Source organism: Durio zibethinus, chromosome 4 (assembly GCF_047325235.1).
Source record: "Durio zibethinus cultivar Kanyao isolate XHJ-2024 chromosome 4, ASM4732523v1, whole genome shotgun sequence".
NCBI classification, from domain to species: Eukaryota; Viridiplantae; Streptophyta; class Magnoliopsida; order Malvales; family Malvaceae; genus Durio; species Durio zibethinus.
The window spans coordinates 5,425,567-5,445,632 of NC_143165.1; the positions used below are offsets into that span (position 1 = coordinate 5,425,567).

Here is a 20,066-nt window from a genome sequence, read left to right on the forward strand (position 1 = left end):
ACATTACATTTAATCTCTTCATATAAGAAAAACAAATTATTCGTATTCTCTTGGTTTTGTTAGCTAATCCAATGATTTTGTACTGAATTACAGTTAATCATGTGAAACGAAAAGATCATTGCTGTTAGTGATATCATATGAGAGCATTCGATCGGTTCAATCTTAAAAATTCAAAAATTAATTAAATTGATTATAATCGATTAATGCTCGCTTTAGAATCCGATCATGAACTTTTAAAAAAATATAAAAAAAATATTCTTCAATTTATCATAAATAATCAATTAGATTGATGTATGGATGTGAATTATTTTTTATTCCATTTCATCATCTCAAAAATTTCCAAAATATATAAATGTCAAAACCCTTGGATGTTTAACAAATAAGGTATCTGAATTTGAAATTTCATTAGAAACTTACTGTTTTTTTTTTCCTTTTGTATGAAATTGAAGAAGATTCCAACTCAAAATTTCTTGATGTTTTTCAAAATAAAAGAACCTCACATCATTTGCTTAATAAAAACACAGTGATGTTTTTGTTTTGTATTAAGATTCTTAGTATCCAATAGTTTCAAAACTGATCAGTCTGTCGTATTCTTCGATGTTTATATCTAGTACCAACATGAATATCACATGCAGTCTTGTTGTGGTGACAGTGAAGTGAAACCAGAACTGAGGTTTGTCTTAGACTACGAGGTTTGGTATATATTTGTTTGTTTAGATGTGAGGTCCAAAACAATATATATATATATATATATATATATATATATACATTTCAAATACCCATGAAATTGAAGTTGATTTAGCGGTGCTAATAACATCTTAATAAAATGCTGAATTCTTAATTTTAGTAATTAAATTTATTTTTTGATGATATCAAATATAAAAAAATTGATTTTTTAGTTGACAATAAAATAACTTGATTGTCAATAACTGTGTGATCTATGGGTAAAGTATTAAACTTTTAGTTTTAGTAACTGTATTTCCGATCCTAACAATTTCAAATACAAAAAATTAGGTTTCGATTGAATCTCAAATGCTTTTAAGTTACTACCTAATAAAAAGCTTATTTTTTATATACTTATAATAAATATTTTAACTTCACAATGGGGATTGAAGGATATATATATATATATATATATGTTCATCTTTTTAATTGTTTTACCATACCCTAAGAGTAGTGTAACTTGCATCTTAAACCACTTATTAAAAGACCGCCTCAAAAAAAAAAAAAAAAAAAAAAACTTATTTGAGTCATTCCCTTCCAAACATTTGAAACAAAACTGTCCCATTATTTATATTATTATAAATTTAAAATATACCCCTTAAGGCCATATTTGTAAATTAGTAAAAATCAAATAAATGATATAGTAATCAATTGCTAATGCAAATTACTAATATTTAACTTAAAACATTCTTTGGACATTTCCAAAAATTTTCCGTGCACATCATTTCCGTCAATAAAATTAGCAAATTTGTAGACTATTTTTTATATATATTATAAGTAGATAGTCTTAAAAAAAATTTTAGATTTATTATTAATTGAATTCAAGATATAACTTCTCAGTTCATAAAATCACAGATTGCTTTCGACAAATTTAGAATTCAAATCTTAGTAATTACTACCTCTTTTCTTATTATCAGACTGCTGCTACCTTTGTAATAAAATCATCGCTCTTCCGCTTCTTAGTTAAAACATAATCAAAATTTTATAAATCGACTCGATTTGAAGCCTACAAGTCGAAGGAGCAGTGAATTAAATGGAAACCAGGTGCACCTTACGTAGCCAAATTGTGTGCCATACCACAAAACTTAAAGCAATATATAATGCCAAAATAAACACATAAAGAGCGTTGACGAAAGGTTGGTGAAACATTTATGAAGTTCTCTTTACAACGCAACGCAACAAATACGCATCAGAGCCATGCCAAGAACTGTTGCTGTTGCTGAGCCTCTCCTTCTAGCCAGGACGAGTCGCCGGTGAATGTCCACTCGCAAGAATTCCATTGGCACCCATTATTTATCAATCTGGCATCTCAATTTCGCCCCAAAAATCGTCACTACCATGCCCATCCCCATATCCGTCATTGGATGATACTTGATCACTTTTTGCCGACGAAACTGATGAATGCGCCGCCTTTGCAGCTGCAGCCTGAATATCTCTAGCCGTACACGTTGGCGGTGTAGGTAAATCCTCCACCTCGTCTGGGAAATTTAGTTGCGCTTTACGTCCCCTTAAGCAAAACGCCGCTACATCATAGGCTTTAGCGGCCATTTCTGGCACTGGGAATGAGCCAAGCCAAATGCGTGACTTTTTGCGTGGCTCTCTAATTTCCGACACCCATTTGCCCCAACGCCTTTTCCGGACACCCCGGTAGACAGGATGCCGCGTGCCGCCTCGGTTGGAGGCATGTTTCGGGTGAGTTTCGGTGGTGGAGGTGTTCAATTCATCTTCAGTGAATGGTGGTTGCTCCATTACATTAGAACCGTTGGCTTTGCGTGTGTCGTCGGCATTTATATTTGCGTTGATGGAAACTACAACGGTAAGTAAAATTACAGGAATGCCCATAGTAAACAGTGACGAATGTCCTTTGTGAGACATTCAAGCACGTTAAGCTTCCTAAAAAGAGAATAAAAATAATTGTAGTAAAAAAAAAATTTATTTATTATCACTTCCCTCAACTGATGAAGATTTTAGTGAAAGAGCAATACTATATATTTGTGTTATTCTTGGAATCTTGGTTAAAAAAAATTATTGTTAGAGGATTAAAATGTATTTGAATTATAATTTAATTATCATTTAAATTTTTAATATTTTATTGTATTCAATTAAATTTTTTACCTTTTATTTTGATTCAATTGAACTCTAAAATGAACGAAATCTAATCATGTGATAAAATTAATCAATCAATCCCCAAACAACAACCAATTGAATCTTTAAAAAGATTTTAGAAAGAGAGAAAAACAGAGAAAATAAAGAAGGAAAAAATTATTTTATTTAATTTTCACATATATTAATTGTATCATGTGATAAATTTTTATCTATTTTATTAATATTACATAAAATTTTATCTTAATTGAAAAAATAATCAACGATATTAATTTTTTATTCAAATAAGGATTTAATTGGATGCAAATAAATATTGAAAAGACCAACTCAATGAAATAAAAAAGAAAAAAAAGAGCTTGGATGATTTTTTTAAAATTATAGTTTAAAGGCTTTTTATACTCTGTAGCCAAAAATTATCTTACATTAAAATAGTATTATCTTATATTTTTAAATATTAAAATTTTTATAATTTTATATTCAAATTTAATCCCTATTATAATTAATCTTAAGTTTGACGCTTAATTATAAGAGCCGAAATTCTGTTTTGTATTTATATTTTTTATGAGTATGTCACATAATAGACTTTTGCTTTTGTCTATACTTAATAAAAGCTTCTTAAAGTGAAATTATCCCATATTTAATGAATATTAAATTTATTATGATTTTATATTTAAGTTAAGTTTATTTACCTATTATCAATTAATTTTAAAATAAATGCTTAATATCTTATAAACGTTTCTAAAGTTTTTAAATTCACGATCTAGATTAAAATATTGGCATGCGTTCTATTAAGATATATTCATTAATTAATAAAATTTTTATAATAGTTAAATAGATTATATAGTAATATTTTAAATATATTTCTAGAATTTAAAAACTTAATTGTCAATGTATAAAAGTAACAATTCTATTAATTATTATTATCATTTTTAACTAACATTTTATATTCGAGTTAAAATTACAAAAAAAAAAAAAAAGGAAGTAGACTGTTGTTCCCTCGAGAATAGCCATGAAGTAATGATTAGTAAAGGAAGATGTAGGCGCCCTGCAATGATCGGGACTAAGTGATAAATTCAAAATTTTATTAAAAGATGTATAGTTATAAAATATATATAATTTATTTACAGATTTTTTAATTTTATTGATAACAATAATATTTATGAAAAATTTTTGAAAGTATCTAAGAAAATTTTTTTAATTTTTTTATTTTTCAATCTTAGAGATATTTATAAAATTTTTTTTGAGGATATTTAATTTTCAAATTTTTTTTACTATCATGGGTACCTTACTTCGCAATTTATATACGCCACTGTTGATGCATGGTTTCTGTCTCCTAGCTACCACGAGTGGTCGAGCATCGACAAACTGGCATGACAATGACCGACCTACCCATTCACGTTTACTCATTGTCAAATAGGCTCCAAAACGGGTAGGGCTCTTGAAAGAAGGGTTTCTGTCGTGTAGGCTCAGGGGATGGTTCACACTTTCACGTGGTGGAGACTTGACCACCAGAATGATATGACTACTTTTCGTTTTCCTTTAGGGCTCTGTTGATGTGATTTTTTTTATAGGTTCTTTAAGGCTTTACCTACGTTTATAAGCTTGATTTTAACGATGATTGTAGACGAATTGAGTAAACAAATAGTTTATGAATAAATTTGATTTTTGTTTATTTATTTTTATATTAAATTTAATAAATGATTATTAATAATATTTTTAAATTCATTAATTAAAAAAATTATGAATATAATAAAATTTATTCATATTTAAATTATTTATAATTTAAAATTATAAATAAAAAAAATTAAATGAACAATTCATAGATAGGTCAATTTTTATTTATTTATCAAATTTAATAAATTATCATGTACAAAGTTTTAAATTTTATTAATTGAACAAATAAATTACAAATATAATAAATTTTATTCATATTCAATTCGTTTATGTTTTTAATTTTAACATGAAATCTTGCATGTTAGATTGGTAGAGATGATGACCATTTGCTGTCCATTCTCATTTTTGAGTTTGTTTTTGGTTGGAAACTTTCTAATCAACATTCAATCAACTTGATTATAGATTGATAAACTCCATCATTAACTTTGACAATAATATACATTGGATGAACTCTTGACATAGAGATGACAGTATTAAAACTTGAGAACTTGGAAAATGTCATGGGCTGTCTTACAAAGGTGACGAAGAGCTCATCGAAAACAAGTTGATGGAAATTGAACAAAAGGAACGAGATGATAATGTCAGCAATTAGTAGTTTATGACTATCTTTAGGAGCTTTGACGAATCTTTTGATACTTTGAGATGCAGTATTATATTCACTTAACTAGATCATTGTTAGTAGTGTTTTCATTAAAAGTGGCCATGAAATTTATCTTTGTTTCTGTACTATCGATTTATTCGTACATTTGATCTAAGTGTTTCGTATTACTTCTATTAATTGTATCGAAACTCTGTTTACTAACTTTTGTTAGCTTCGCAACCTCTTGGTTGCTTTAATAAACTTAGCTTTAAAAAAAAAACCAAATGCCACCAGGGCACTGCTGCAGTAAAGTGCAAACAGCCCTTGTTAAAACAGATTACCAATTACCATCGAGCCATGGAAAATTCTTCTCTATCTACTCGTGCGTTGACCAATACATCTTCTATCTCATTTGATTCCCTAAAAGAATGCATACCAAGAAATTTGGATAATTGGCATTAACAATCTGGTTTTTTTATTTTTTTTTTATTTACATAGAAATTCGAAATTTAAGAATAAAAAAAAAATTATAAATGTTGAGATTCGAAGTTCAAATTTTTTAAATATATTTTTTTAAAGATAACTGAATAACTTAAATGAACTAAATTTTAAATCATCTAATCTTACAAAATTCTAGAAATCAAAATTATTTCACCAATGGTGTTATTTATGACAAAAATAACGAGAACACTACTAACGATGATCTAGTTCACCGGATGTTGCTATTTATGATAAAAATAACGATAACACTACTAACGATGATCCAGTTAAGTGAATATCTAGTTCACAAGTTTTTTTTCCAGTTTAAAGTTAGAAGCTGTTCATTGGCAATGTTTTAGGAGAAGATATATAAGTAGGTTAGCCACAAAGCCACTCAAAACTCTATTTATTCTATTGACATATATATATATATATATATATAATTGAAACATGATTATGGAAAATGGGCATTTCTTGTATTGAATCTTGATTGCAAATCTGCCCCGGATGACCATGAACCACATAGCTCCAAACCCCAAAAGAAAAACCACATCTTTTTGAATCCTTGATCAATCGACTGCCCTATTATTTAAGATAGTCAATTGTTTTAGTGTAGAATTAAAAAAAATGTTTCCATTGTGATAATTAATTACTTTTGATAGAGCAATAAATTGATATATATAATTTTATTATAATCGTTATATTTATATTTAAACATATATTACAATATAAAATAATACTAATGTCATCACCATTATTGTTTTTAATATAAAAAAATCAATTTCATCTCTAATCCAAATTGACCATAAAAACGAATTTAATTTTTTTTTCTTTTCCTAATGTAATAATGTCTTTTCTTTGATTTTGTTGGGAGTAAGAATTGTTTACAACTTTTCCTTTGAATAAATTTTTTCATCATTACCGATATTTGATGATTCAAATGATAAAAATTTTAATTTTTTTAAATAAAATTTCGACTCCAAATTTTATAAGTAGAAAAAATAAATTTTAAACAATTTATCCTTTTCATAAAATCGACTCAAAATAACTATCAATTACCGAAAATTTTCGTACTAAAAAAATTTCCATCATTTGCTGTGTCGTTTTATGCCCCTAGAAATTAGTATACCAAACAGGCTATAAGCTAGGAAAATGTAAGACCTTGCATCAAATAATTGAGACGAGGAAGCTAGGATTACGGAGAAAGCGGCCGGAATTAGCTATCTTCTAGAGTCAATTTGACATGTTTGATTTGACTGCCTCTTTTCAACAATTAATTCAGAGTTCAGCATTGTTTCTTCATGGTGTGAAAGATTTCCCATTGGGCAAACACAGAGAAATTTTGGAGTTTAGTGTAGTTATTTTATATAATTATTTTTAAAATATATTTAATAAATCTAAAATTTTAATTTTTAATATTCTTAATTTTTTTTATTTTCATATTATTAAGATCTCCTTATTTAAAAAAAAAACCCACAAAATAAGTCACTATAATCCAACAACAATTTCACCAAAGTGACAAAAAAAAATTAGGAATTGGATTTATTGCATATTATGTCAAAAAATAATAGTACTTAAATTAAAAGTTAAAATAATCAAATCATTTTGATTGAATATTGAATTTATAATTTTAATAATCAAAATTTTAATTTTAATAACTTTAAATAAAAAGGTTAAAACAATCAAACAACGGTTAAAATACACATTTTTTTTTCAATTTTAATCTATATATGAGACAATATCATGTTTTATCACAACTTCCTTTCATCATTTTTATAGCTATTTTATCATAGAGTTAAAAAAATATGATAACATGAATTAATGCAAATTTTTATTTGGTCATCCAATTAAGATGATCTATATTTTAGTAACACGTCTGGGTGTCTATTGATTGGGTCAAGTTCGTCTGGTCAATCTTTTAAAGGCCTGGTTTATAAGATCCAATAGACTTGAAATTTTCAAATATTTATTAAAATATTAAAAACATTAAAATAACAATATTTTAATATTTATATATTAAAGTTATATTAACAAATATTTTTATTAATAATTTAATTTCTTAAGTTAGATCCGAACTCAAAAATCCTTGTTTATGGACTAGTCTGATAGAGTAATCTAACTCATAGAAAAACATCATCCACCAAAGTAATAGAGTCCATAAGACTATAACAATTTATCAATATTTTATATTACACGAATCTTCAAATCGCCAAGTTTAATATTAAGTGATTACACTACCATTAATCCATCATATTCAAGCGGAGATCAGCAAACAAAATAAATGTAACGGTCAATTTTATTAGGATGAAGCATTGGTGCCTCTTAAATATATATGATCAACTTATATAAAAAAGTTTTATATATTTTTTAATTATTAATTTTAATAGATTCAAGAAAAGAGATTAAACTTTCTTTTTCTCTTTTCACTTATCTCACTTATCTTTTAGATTTATTGAAATCTATGTTTAAAAAATATGTAAAACCTTTTAGTTTTACATCAGTGTAAGTTGATCCTTAATATGTATGTACATTATTTAAAGGAATCAATTTACACCATATAAAACTAAACCTTTTTTAATTTTACCATTTTTTAACCATTGAACTAATGGATGAAATTAATTTTTTTTTTAATTTTTACTTGTTTCTTTCATCACTTAAATTTATTAAAATTTAATATAAAAAATTGTGCAAAAATAAAAAAGATTTACACTGTGATCTCCCCTTTCATATATATATATATGTTCTTTTTCTCCTCCTTTACTGTGACTTTTAGGCAGAAGGCTAAAGGAGTAGCAAAAGTTAGCATAATAATGGTTTGGATCGTATTAAGTTTATTTATTCTAGCTAATTTATAATATTTTGAATTCTCAAAATTTGATTTGAATCTAAATCAATTTTATTTTTTAAATTAAACTGATTTTTATTGATTTAATTTGGTTCAGTTCACCGAATCTTGAAAATTAAATTTTTTGTTATTATTTTCATATTATTTTAAATAAAATTAAATATAAAATAATTATTTTGTTTTATAAAAATATAAAAATATAATTTGATTCAAATATTTTTTGTTTTTTTACTTCATAATTCTAACTAAATTAAAATATTTAATATTAAAATTAAAATTAAATCAAATAAAAAAATTAATCCAAATCAAATCTAATATTATAATTTTAAATTAATTTTTAATTTTTTCAATATTTTCTCAATCCCATTAAAAGCACTTAAAATATTTGCCCTTCATATATTTAACATTTAAGTGCAAAAATGGAAAACGTGAATCCTACATAGCTGCTTCTGCGCACTGCTAATTTTATAGCTAGGTAGGCAACATCTGATCAATTAATTATTTGTAGTACTAATTTCATCATCTAAACAAATTAAAATTAAATAAAAGTTTTGCTAAATGATACGAAAAAGGAAAACCCTTGAGTAAAACAACGCAATTTAAGAACAAAGATTTGATGTGTCTTATTAATTTGAAATATTATTCGAATAATTTTATTTTTGGATTCTTAATTTTTTTTTTTCATATCTATTCAAGATGGTTAGAAACATTAAAAATATATATTTTTATGCTGACACATACTTTTTATTTTTTTGATAAAAAATTAAAATTATAAATTATAAATATTAAAATTTAAACTTTGAATTTTTTAAATATCAATTTTAAAAAATAAGTATATAAATTAATTAAATTAAATCATAAATTACATGTAATAATAATTTTATTCTGTAATTAAATGAATCTTATTTCTATTATGATAATTATTGACTCAGCTACTGCCATGACTTGAAGTTTTTTTTTTTTTGTCCTTTTTTTAAAGTCTACGCTCGTACGAATTGAATTTACCATCCCTTGAAGGCCCATTCCATTTTCAAGGCAAACGTCACCTCTGAATTTCAGAGAATGGTTTGAAAACCTGACGGTTGTTTTTCGTTGAAATGGACAAATAACCAGTCGATTATTCATATATTTATATTATATTTTATATAAAAATTATGTATTATAATTTTTATATATAAATATAAAATATTTTTAATTTAATTTAATTAATATATAATTTTTATTAAAATTTTAATTTTTTAATTTTTTATTATTTTTAAATCGTATGATATATTTTAAATTATCAATTAAATTTAAAAATTATATTGTATATATAATATAAAATATTAATAATTTATATATTCATATAATATTTTATATAAAAATTATATATTATAATTCATATAAATATAAAATATATGAAATATATATTTTTTATTAAATTTATATGTAAATATTTAAATAGTATTATTTTTATATTTTTTATCATATTTTAAATTAACAAATCAACTGAAAATGGCTGTAAAACTCACTGTAGATATCCTCATACATATACCTGCGTTTCAGATCTTTGCGGCTTCCACATTGGATTGACTGCTGTCGAGACTGATCGACGCTGCGTTGACGTTAACTTGGCTTCCAATCAAACGTGAATGGAAATCGTGGATGGCTCTGGACTGCCGCTTTTGACTCTTTGGTACTGTTGAATTGAATTAATTTTTTAAGCGAAGCGATTAAAAATTTTAGTTTTGGTTATATTTGATAATTTAAAATAAGATTTAATAATAAAATATAAAAATGATATAAAAAATTAAAATTTTAATAAAGATATTAAAAAAATTAAAATATATATTTTATACCATGTATTAATATCTTGCTTTTTAAAGTTTTATCTTCACAAATAGTTATATGATATATTGGTAGAATATTAAATTTTTTATTTCGATAATTAGATTCAATTTTTGATATTTTTTATTAAAAAAATAATTTCCTTTTTTTTTTCTAAAAAAAAAAAACTTGAAGTACTCATTATATAGAAAATATTTAGAAGAATGTTTTTATGTTGAGATACACCGAATGGAGAGCATTTTATACGGTGGGTGAAATAGCCTTATTCTTAATTTCTTTCGAAATGATGGTATTTAAATTATTTTAGTTTCAAAATTTTTTATGGATTTGGATTTAATCATCGACGATCCAATATAGAAATGGTAATGCATATTTTATAAATGAATATTCAAAATTATTTGATCTGATTAAATAAAATTAAGATATTTTATAATTAGATTTAAATAAAATTTGAGTAATTGTTGAGTTTAGATATTTTAATAAATAATCAAATTCGGATATAAATATTTTGAAAGTCGTAAATATTTTATCCCTTGACATCTTTGTTCCGATATAAGGTTTGGACTTGAAGACGAGGGAAGGGAAGCATGGTAGCCGGGCCGCCCACTGATTATCAGCGCCGAGCCTTCTTACGACTGCACATGTATTTCCACATCTCTTCACACCCAATTGCAAAATGGGCTCCTACCATCCAAAGAGCTTTATCTATTTTTCTAATATTGTACTTTCTTCTTTTTTTTCACAAAAGGGGTTATATGCTCGCAATCTAAGTTTGGGAATTGAAAAGAAATTACAAGTATTATGATTTAAATTTTAGATTTATTAAATATTATATTTTAAATAGATCTAATTATATAAAATATGATACAGTGATACGATATAAAAATAATATAAAAAGATGAAAGTAAAAATGTGTAAAACTTTAACAAAAATCATATATTAATTTAACAAAATAAAAAATATATATTTTACTTTTTATACCAACACAAATTGCAACAAATTATTTTTTTGTAAAACATGATAAAAATATATGAATTATTAATATTTTACATTATATAAATATATAAATTATCTTATCTAATTTTAAAAATATTTATATAAACCAATCGATTTAAGTTTTGAATTTTATTTTTCTATTTCTTCTTGATGATGGCTCGATGTCATAGCCACTAACTTATATAAGTGGAATCAATAAAATAACGTTATCTTTTTAGTTATAGTATTTTGTTATTTAGTACAACATTAAAAATTTTAAATATAGAAAAGAAATCTCATAATATAATAGAATTTCAAAAAAATAATAATAATTTCTTATAATTTATCTATAATGAAAATTTATCTCAATTGTTTCATTAATTGTTCAAAAAAAATTTTTTTTTCTTGTACCAGTTAAAATCTTAAAAAACATGGATAAATTATACAATCAAATAACGAAAGTATGTATGATATCAAGTACAACAAACTGAGCAATTATAAATTAGATTAAACTCATATATAATATGTATTTTATTGAGATAATTAAGAAAAAATCATAGTTGGTAAGTATGATAACAATAAAGAAAAAAAGAAATAATTAAACAAAAAAAATAATTAACAAATTATAATTAAAAAATGTTAAAAATGTGATTAATAAAATTCAATAAAAATACACGCTAAATTTTTTTTTCAAACTCATGTGTAAAACTTACTCATGGTAAAGAAGATTATTAAAATTCGCAAAAGTAAAGATGAAATTTATATTTATCCTTTTCTTAACAAATTTTAGTGATATCAATATAAAAAAAATACTAATTTTTTTTATGAATTATATATATAGTAGTTCAGTTTTAGTGATTGGCAGTTTGATCTTTTAGTATGAGTTTGTTTTCGATACACTAACAACATAATTTTTTTAATTTCATAAACAAAATTAAAAAATTATCACATGTACTGTTGTCAATGGAGACGATCATTTCTCTTTTAGCATACTGGTTTGCTAATTTTGTTTAACAAATCCAAATTCCAATCGAAACCAAATTGATCCAAACTCCAAGGAGAATAATTGACATTTAGATTGTGTTTGGTAATAGATTTCTACATACATGAATTTCTGTTGCAGTGTTGAGCCACCAGACAATTGACATACTTTCTTATATTCTTTTTGTGTAGAATGGATTGCCTATCAATGGATTGAAAACTTGTCCCATACAAAATCATGTATGGCCTTCGTAATTTCTTGTACATTTCCAACGTAGTTGATTCTTTGTTAATTTTATTAATCTATAACTGTATCAATTGATGTTGATTTAAGTGATAAGAAAATTTTATTTTATTTTTGCTGTCTTGAGTTTAAATTCGTTAAACTCGACATAAATAAATATGATTGTTCTAAAATAACAAATGATTTTTCATAAATTTGCTAGATTTGATATAGATAAACCTATTAAACCAATCCCATAAAAGATGTAAGACATGAAGTCTAGGGTCCCCTACTGTTAAAAAAACTATAAAACCAGTCTCACGAAAATCTATATCCCAAAATAACATATCGAAGTATGAACTTGTTGGGTTATACCCAATGGCCCAATTTAAACACCATATTTATATTTGAAAAATTGTATATTTATATTATATTTATTTTATGTCAAATATATATAAAATAAAAAAATTTAGACATGATAATTTCAAATACGACATGGTAATATGACATGAAAAAAATTATTTATGTATTTTAAAAAAACATATTTGACATTTATTTGCATCGACATAAATTTTGATATACAATTTGTGTCTTATATATATTGATATATCTAAACACATGATACGATACGAATAATACGTTTAATTTAATATTGTCATACAAGTACATATTTAAAATGTTTAACACATTTAACATATTTTTTATATTTATTTTAATTTAATATAAACTAATGAAGATTATTTTAATTTTCAAACTTTTAATTATGATACTCATTTAATAATTATTATAAAATTATTTTTTATGTTAATAATATAAATACAATATAAATATTAATATTAGTCTTATATATTTTTATTTTATTCTTTAATATTTAATAGTTTATCATTTTGAATTTGATAATAAAAATGAATGTAATTATGTAATATATATTAAATTTTAAATATATATTAAATACATATTAAATAGTATTTAATTTTTTATTTTTTTAATATGTAAGTATTTTTTTATATTATTGATATGCTAAGTTTATTAAGTTGTAAATGATGGTTAGTTTATAATTATTTATTATTTTAGTTGTGTTCTTACACATATTCATATTAATCGTATCTATTCATGTATATTTGTGTTAGTTATATTTATTCGTATATATCTGTATTATTCATGTTTATTTATATCACTTTTAAACATATTAATTATACACGTGTTAATCGTATCATGTAACGTGTAATACATATAATAAATATGTCGTATTCGTGTTTAAAATTTAAGCACATATTATAATTTGTATCATATTTGTGTGTTAATAATTCGTATCATTACATATATCAAATATGACATAAAAACACAAATTACTAAGTCTAAAAAAATTCATGTTATAATTTATGTCAACAGGTCAAATATATATATATTTTTGTTTTTTTTATCAAATCCGTATAAAACTTTTATTAAAATTTTAAATAATATTATTTTCGTAATTTTTATATTATTTTTATATTTTGTTATCATATCATTTTTAAAATTGATAAATCCAACTAGCAATAAAGGAAAAAAAATCATTGCTCCTACTTGATTATACCTCTATCAGTGCTTATGAAGATCCATAGTTTCTCATTTTGTGCAATCTTTTTTTAATCAATGAACTTGATGTTTAATGTTCATGGTGAATGATTCGTTGGAACATTCTGGGGTTACAAGAACTAGCAGCTAAGATTCGAACCTCTGACTTTGTCTTTCTTCAGCATTGGCAACTATTTTAACAAGTTTCCGAGGCTTAAAGATGGATTTGATAGTAATTATTTTGATAGATATGATAATTTATATATTTATATTTATTTATTTTATGTTTAATATATATTAAATATAAAAATTATTATATTATAATTTATGTCAATGTATCGAATATAAAATATATATTTCAATTTTATTAAATTCATATTAATTTTAATTAAAATTTTAAATCATATTATTTTTATATCTTTATTTATATTATATGATCATGTAATATTTAAAATTATCATGTTGATTTAATGCGTCAACAAAGCTTTCAAAGGAACACTCAGCTTCTAAGGCTGTTTAAATTTTTATATATTATTTTAATATAAAATTTTAATATATTTAAATAGATTTTGATATAAAATTATTATTTTTATTTTATAAAAATTTAAAATATACATAAGAATTAAAAAATATATATATATAATTCGGTTCAGTTCAATTTTTTTTATTTTTTATTTTTTGATTCAAAATTTAATCATATTCATTTAATATTCAAACTTGATCTAAATTGAATAAAAAAAATCGATTTGAATCAAATCAAACATTATAATTTTTAATCAATTTTCAAATTTTTTATTTTTTTACCCCTAAAAATTATTATATTATAATTTATGTCGATATATTAAATATAAAATATATATTTTATTTTTATCAAATCTATATATATTTTTTATCATTTTAAAAAGTACTTTTAATCTAATCTCAATATTAAACAAGCCAAACAAATTGTACTTTTGAGTCTATAGAGGTGGTTTATAAACCCAAATCAAAAAGTTTTTTCAAAAGGTAATTTTGCGATAAAAAAAGTGCCTTTAAAATAAAAAATTTTTATTATATTATCTCTATTTTATAATATTTTATTATTTTATACATATTTTAAAAAATATTTTAATTATTTATAGTAATCTTTACAATAATATCAAATATTTAAAAATTTTAGCTATATTTCTATTACCACACTTTTTAAACATAAATTTTTTTTCTAACTATAACAACATACTAAGGACTTTGTTTTCAAAGAAAATTTTGTTTAATTACCCTCATGTTGTAACTCAGATGTAAAATAATTAGCTCGCAGGTACTTAGATAAAAAGGACATTGAAAAAAAACCTTCAAATAAGGCGGATATGTCATCCTAAATGCATTTGTCCGTTTTATGTTTGCAATCGATTTTTATTGGATAAAATTTACATAAAAGTTTTTAGTAAAATTTATTAAATCTTTTTTAAATAATTTAATAAAAATTTTAATGAAAAATTTAAATTAATGATTAATAAAATTTAATGTGAAAATCAATAATATATTAAAAATATTATTTATAATTTAAATTTGATCAAAATTTTATTAATATTTTTACTAAAATATTTGTATAAAAAATATATTTAATTTTTTTATTTTATACTCTTTATTTATGTAATAAAAATTTTTAATTGATCAATTTTAATTTTAATTTTAATTTTTAATTTAATTATTTTAAATAAAAATTTTCATCAATTTCACCTAACGAATATTATTTAAATCTTTTCCACATTAGTTTGCCATTCAAGTGTTGTTGGCTTGAAAAGGTCTTATCGTACCAAGGTATATAAATACTAAATTTAATTTTAAGGTATATAAATAGTAATTTAAATACCAATTAAAAGTTTCATAATCTTAGAACTTTGGTTAAGAATATCACACCGACGAAGCTAAAGCGACAGGCTTGCGGTGAAAATGGCGAAAAGGGGTGGACCAAAGAACCTCACCTGCGTTCGATTTACTCTTGCGTGCTGCTCACGAGCTTTTCATTTTCTTTTAATAAATTGAACTTGTTGATTAGCTTATAATATTATTGGTTAAGATGATATTTAAAATAATTAATTTATAATTAATGCTTTATTTTTTATTAAATTTTGTGAAAATTATGTATAAAAAAGAAAAAAAATCTTTTTTAAAATATAATTTTAAAAATAAAATCACATTTTTCTTATTAACGTATTTTTTATTAAATCTAATAATTTAAAATACGATTCAATGACGTAATATAAATAAAAGATGTGAAGATAACATAATTTAAAATTTTAGTAATAATTATATATAAGATTAATAAAATAAAGATATATATTTTATATTTTTATATTAATATGAATTATAACATATAATTTTCATATAAAATATGACATAAATATATAAAATTTAATATTTTACATTATATAAATATATGAATTATCAAATTTACTTTTTATCAAATGAAAATTCATGATAATAGCTGTCCAAACCTCCTAAGCAAATAATAATAACTATGCATTTTATGTAATTATTATTATTTATAAAATATAACAAAATTTGTTTGGAATCTTAAATATCAAGAAAACCTTTTTTTCCTAGTATAAAAATAAGGAAACTTCTTAGTTAGTATTGCTACCATTGCATGAAAAATTATGTCTGAAAAAACAGTAAACTCTATCCCTCATGTCCCCCTTTTTATATTTTATTTTATATTATATTATATATTATTTATATTATATTTTATGATAAAATTTATCATAATTCATATTTATATAAAATAATAAAAATATATTTTTAAATTTTTATTAAAATTTTAACTTATATTACTATATTTTTTAATATTATATAACATATTGTTTTTTAAATTATCTAATTTCAAAAAGAAAGCTCGAAACAAAATCTTTGCCCATTACCCCTCAACCGCCAACCAATTACTCCAACCAATTAAAAATTTAACCTAAATAATTTTAACCATGGTTAATTTTAACCCTAATTCCCCTTCCTTAACCATGGTCCATTTCTTGCAGTTAGGAGTTTAGAAATGAAATTCCCGTCTTCCCCCTCAAATCTCTTCCTCTCTCTTTACAATCTCATGATTTGTTTCAACTAGGGAAATCAAAAGAAGGCTTGGCTTGTTTCTTCTTCCGCTTTTTTTTTTTTTTTTTTGTGAAATCAAAAGAGGGAATTTTTTTTTTTTATTTTGTGGTTTGGACAGTGCCCTGTGATTTTTCAACGCTCTTCTGCTGATCCCAAATTTGCTTTTCCATGTAAACTGGTGTGTATTGTTCTTTAATCTTGAATTATTATGTCAAATTGGCTTTAATTATAGCTTATTTTTTCTGGGTTTTATTTATTATTTACAAGTCAGTGAGATCTGAAGGGGGGGAATATGGTTGCTTTATGTTGAGCATGTGAAGAAAACCTCATGGTATTTGTTTCTAGTTTATCTAGAAATGCATTTAGATTTAATTTTTATTGTTTTAAGGGTGAGATTTGATCTGGGTATTTGAAAAAAAAATTGATCTTTATTTGTTTCTTGGGGTTTTTTTGAAGATGAAAATTGAAGTGGGTATGGGAGGTGGGGCTTGGAACGATGAAGATAAGGCTATGGTTGCTGCTGTTTTAGGAACAAGAGCATTTGACTACTTGATATCAAGCTCAGTTTCAAATGAGAATCTTTTAATGACTGTAAATAGTGATGAAAATCTTCAAAACAAGCTCTCAGATCTTGTGGACCGACCCAACGCTTCTAATTTTAGCTGGAACTATGCCATTTTTTGGCAAATTTCAAGGTCCAAGTCCAGTGATTGGGTCCTTGGTTGGGGGGATGGGTGTTGTAGAGAGCCAAAAGAAGGAGAAGAATCTGAAGTTACTCGGATTCTCAATCTGCGGCTGGAAGATGAGACTCAGCAGAAGATGAGGAAAAGGGTTCTGCAGAAGTTGCATACTTTGTTTGGTGGATCAGATGAGGACAATTATGCTCTTGGATTGGACAGAGTTACTGATACTGAGATGTTCTTTTTGGCATCCATGTATTTTTCTTTTCCACGAGGAGAAGGCGGTCCAGGGAAGTGTTTTTCGTCCAGGAAGCATGTTTGGATCTCGGATGCATTGAAATCAGGTTTGGATTATTGTGTTAGATCATTTTTGACAAAGTCAGCTGGAGTTCAGACTGTTGTTTTGATCCCTACTGATGTTGGTGTTGTTGAATTGGGGTCAGTGAGATCTGTTCCTGAAAGCTTGGAGTTGTTGCAATCAATAAGAAGCTCATTCTCATCGAATTCAGCATTGCTTAGGGCAAAGCAAATGGCAGTAGCAATACCAGTGGTGAATGAGAAGAAAGATGAAAATATAGATTTCTTGAATTTGAAGATTGCGGAGAGAGTGGAAGGCATTTCAAAGATATTTGGGCAGGATCTGAAGAACACTTCACATGATCATTCCAATTATCGAGAGAAACTTGCTGTTAGAAAGATGGAAGATAGAACAACATGGGGGGCTTATGCTAATGGTGGTAGGCTTTCATTTTCAAGTAATCAAAATGGTATCCATGGTTTAGGTTGGTCGCATGTTCATGGTTTGATACAAGGAAGTCCAACAGAATTTTATGGTTCTCAAAACGCAGCAAATAATTTTCAGGACCTTGTTAATGGGGCTGGGGAAGAGTTTTTACTTGAGAACTATCAGTCACAAAAGCCAGTCCAAATGCAGATTGATTTTTCAGGGGCTACTTCAAGGCCTTCTTCTATTACTCAGCCATTAAGTGTGGAATCTGAGCACTCAGATGTTGAAGCTTCATGCAAGGAAGAGAAGCCGAGTGCAGCTGATGAAAGAAGGCCCCGAAAAAGGGGTAGAAAGCCTGCTAATGGTAGAGAAGAACCTCTTAATCATGTTGAAGCTGAGAGGCAGCGGCGTGAGAAGCTGAATCAGCGGTTCTGCGCATTACGAGCTGTGGTGCCCAACATATCAAAGATGGACAAAGCTTCGTTGTTAGGAGATGCAATTGCTTACATCAATGAGCTTCAGGCAAAGCTTAAGGTCATGGAATCGGAAAGTGAGAAGTTTGGTAGTACTTCAAGAGATTCAGCAGGGTTGGATCCTAATCCAAATGTGGAGAATCATAACCGAGCTCCTGATATCGATGTTCAAGCTGCTCATGATGAGGTAGTCGTAAGGTTAAGCTGTCCCTTAGATACGCATCCTGCATCAAGATTAATCCAAACATTTAAAGAAGCACAGATTGATGTTGTCGAGTCAAAACTTGTTACAGCGGATGATACTGTGTTTCATACATTTGTTATCAAGTCTCAAGGATCCGCGCAGCTAACAAGGGAAAAGTTGGTTGCAGCATTTTCGCCCGGATCAAATCCCTGACGGTCATTGTCATCTCTTGGATAGCACACAATTGCATTTAACATAGCAAAATTATAGTGAAGAATTTGATTGGAAGCTTCTTCAAAGGTTTTTTTTTTTTTTGGTTACATGGGAGGTCGTAGTGTGAGGAAAAGAGAAGAGATTGCAGGTGTTTTGATATTCGAATCCCAGACTGGTTAGATGTTACCTTTACGGGTGGTTACATGATCCAATTGAATTAATCTCTGAGTTTTTGTTCAGAGATTTTTTATATACATGAAGTGATCCTTAAAAGAGCAGAAGTGCCTTGTAGGAGTAGATGTAACTACTAATTGACCAACTAGGGCAGCAAATTTTCTATGATTGTTTATATCATACATATACTGTCATGATGAGGTATTTTTGCAAGATGAATTAAATTTGTAAGTTTAACTAATTATGCTATTTTTTTTTTTTTAATTTCAGATTGTCAAATTTAACCTTTAGTAACTGAATTGAGAGTACAATATTTTATTTACAGATCATGCCGTTGATGGCCAATTATGCTAATGTTGGTTGTTTAGAAATGAGTTTTTTTTTTTTGGTTCTTTGCGTTGTTCTTTGCTTGTAATTAATTGAATTTAAGTTGATATAATATTAAATTTGAACATGAGTTCAATTTTAGATTTGAAGTTCAAAATTTGATTCGAATTTGATCGAATTTTATTTTTTTAATTAATGCTTCATTCGAAATAAAAATCAAATTATTCGAATTTGTT

The 20,066-nt window shown here is 25.2% G+C and overlaps 1 protein-coding gene and 1 pseudogene across 2 annotated transcripts; one reads left to right on the forward strand and one right to left on the reverse strand.

Moving 5' to 3' along the window:
* Window positions 1–1,592: 1,592 nt before the first annotated feature.
* On the reverse strand, window positions 1,593–2,668 carry LOC111288132 (ethylene-responsive transcription factor ERF023 pseudogene; annotated as a pseudogene).
* A 14,316-nt stretch (window positions 2,669–16,984) lies between these two features.
* LOC111288278 (transcription factor MTB1-like) lies at window positions 16,985–19,744 on the forward strand. Of its 2 annotated transcripts, XM_022879098.2 has the most exons (3): window positions 17,040–17,230; window positions 17,509–18,076; window positions 18,176–19,744. In XM_022879098.2, the coding sequence occupies exons 2-3, from the start codon at window positions 17,509–17,511 to the stop codon at window positions 19,327–19,329; spliced, it is 1,722 nt and encodes a 573-aa protein (XP_022734833.2). In that variant the 5' UTR covers window positions 17,040–17,230; the 3' UTR covers window positions 19,330–19,744. The 2 variants fall into 2 exon arrangements, with proteins under 2 accessions (XP_022734832.2, XP_022734833.2); XM_022879097.2 differs by having other exon boundaries at window positions 16,985–17,230; window positions 17,509–19,744.
* Window positions 19,745–20,066: the final 322 nt, after the last annotated feature.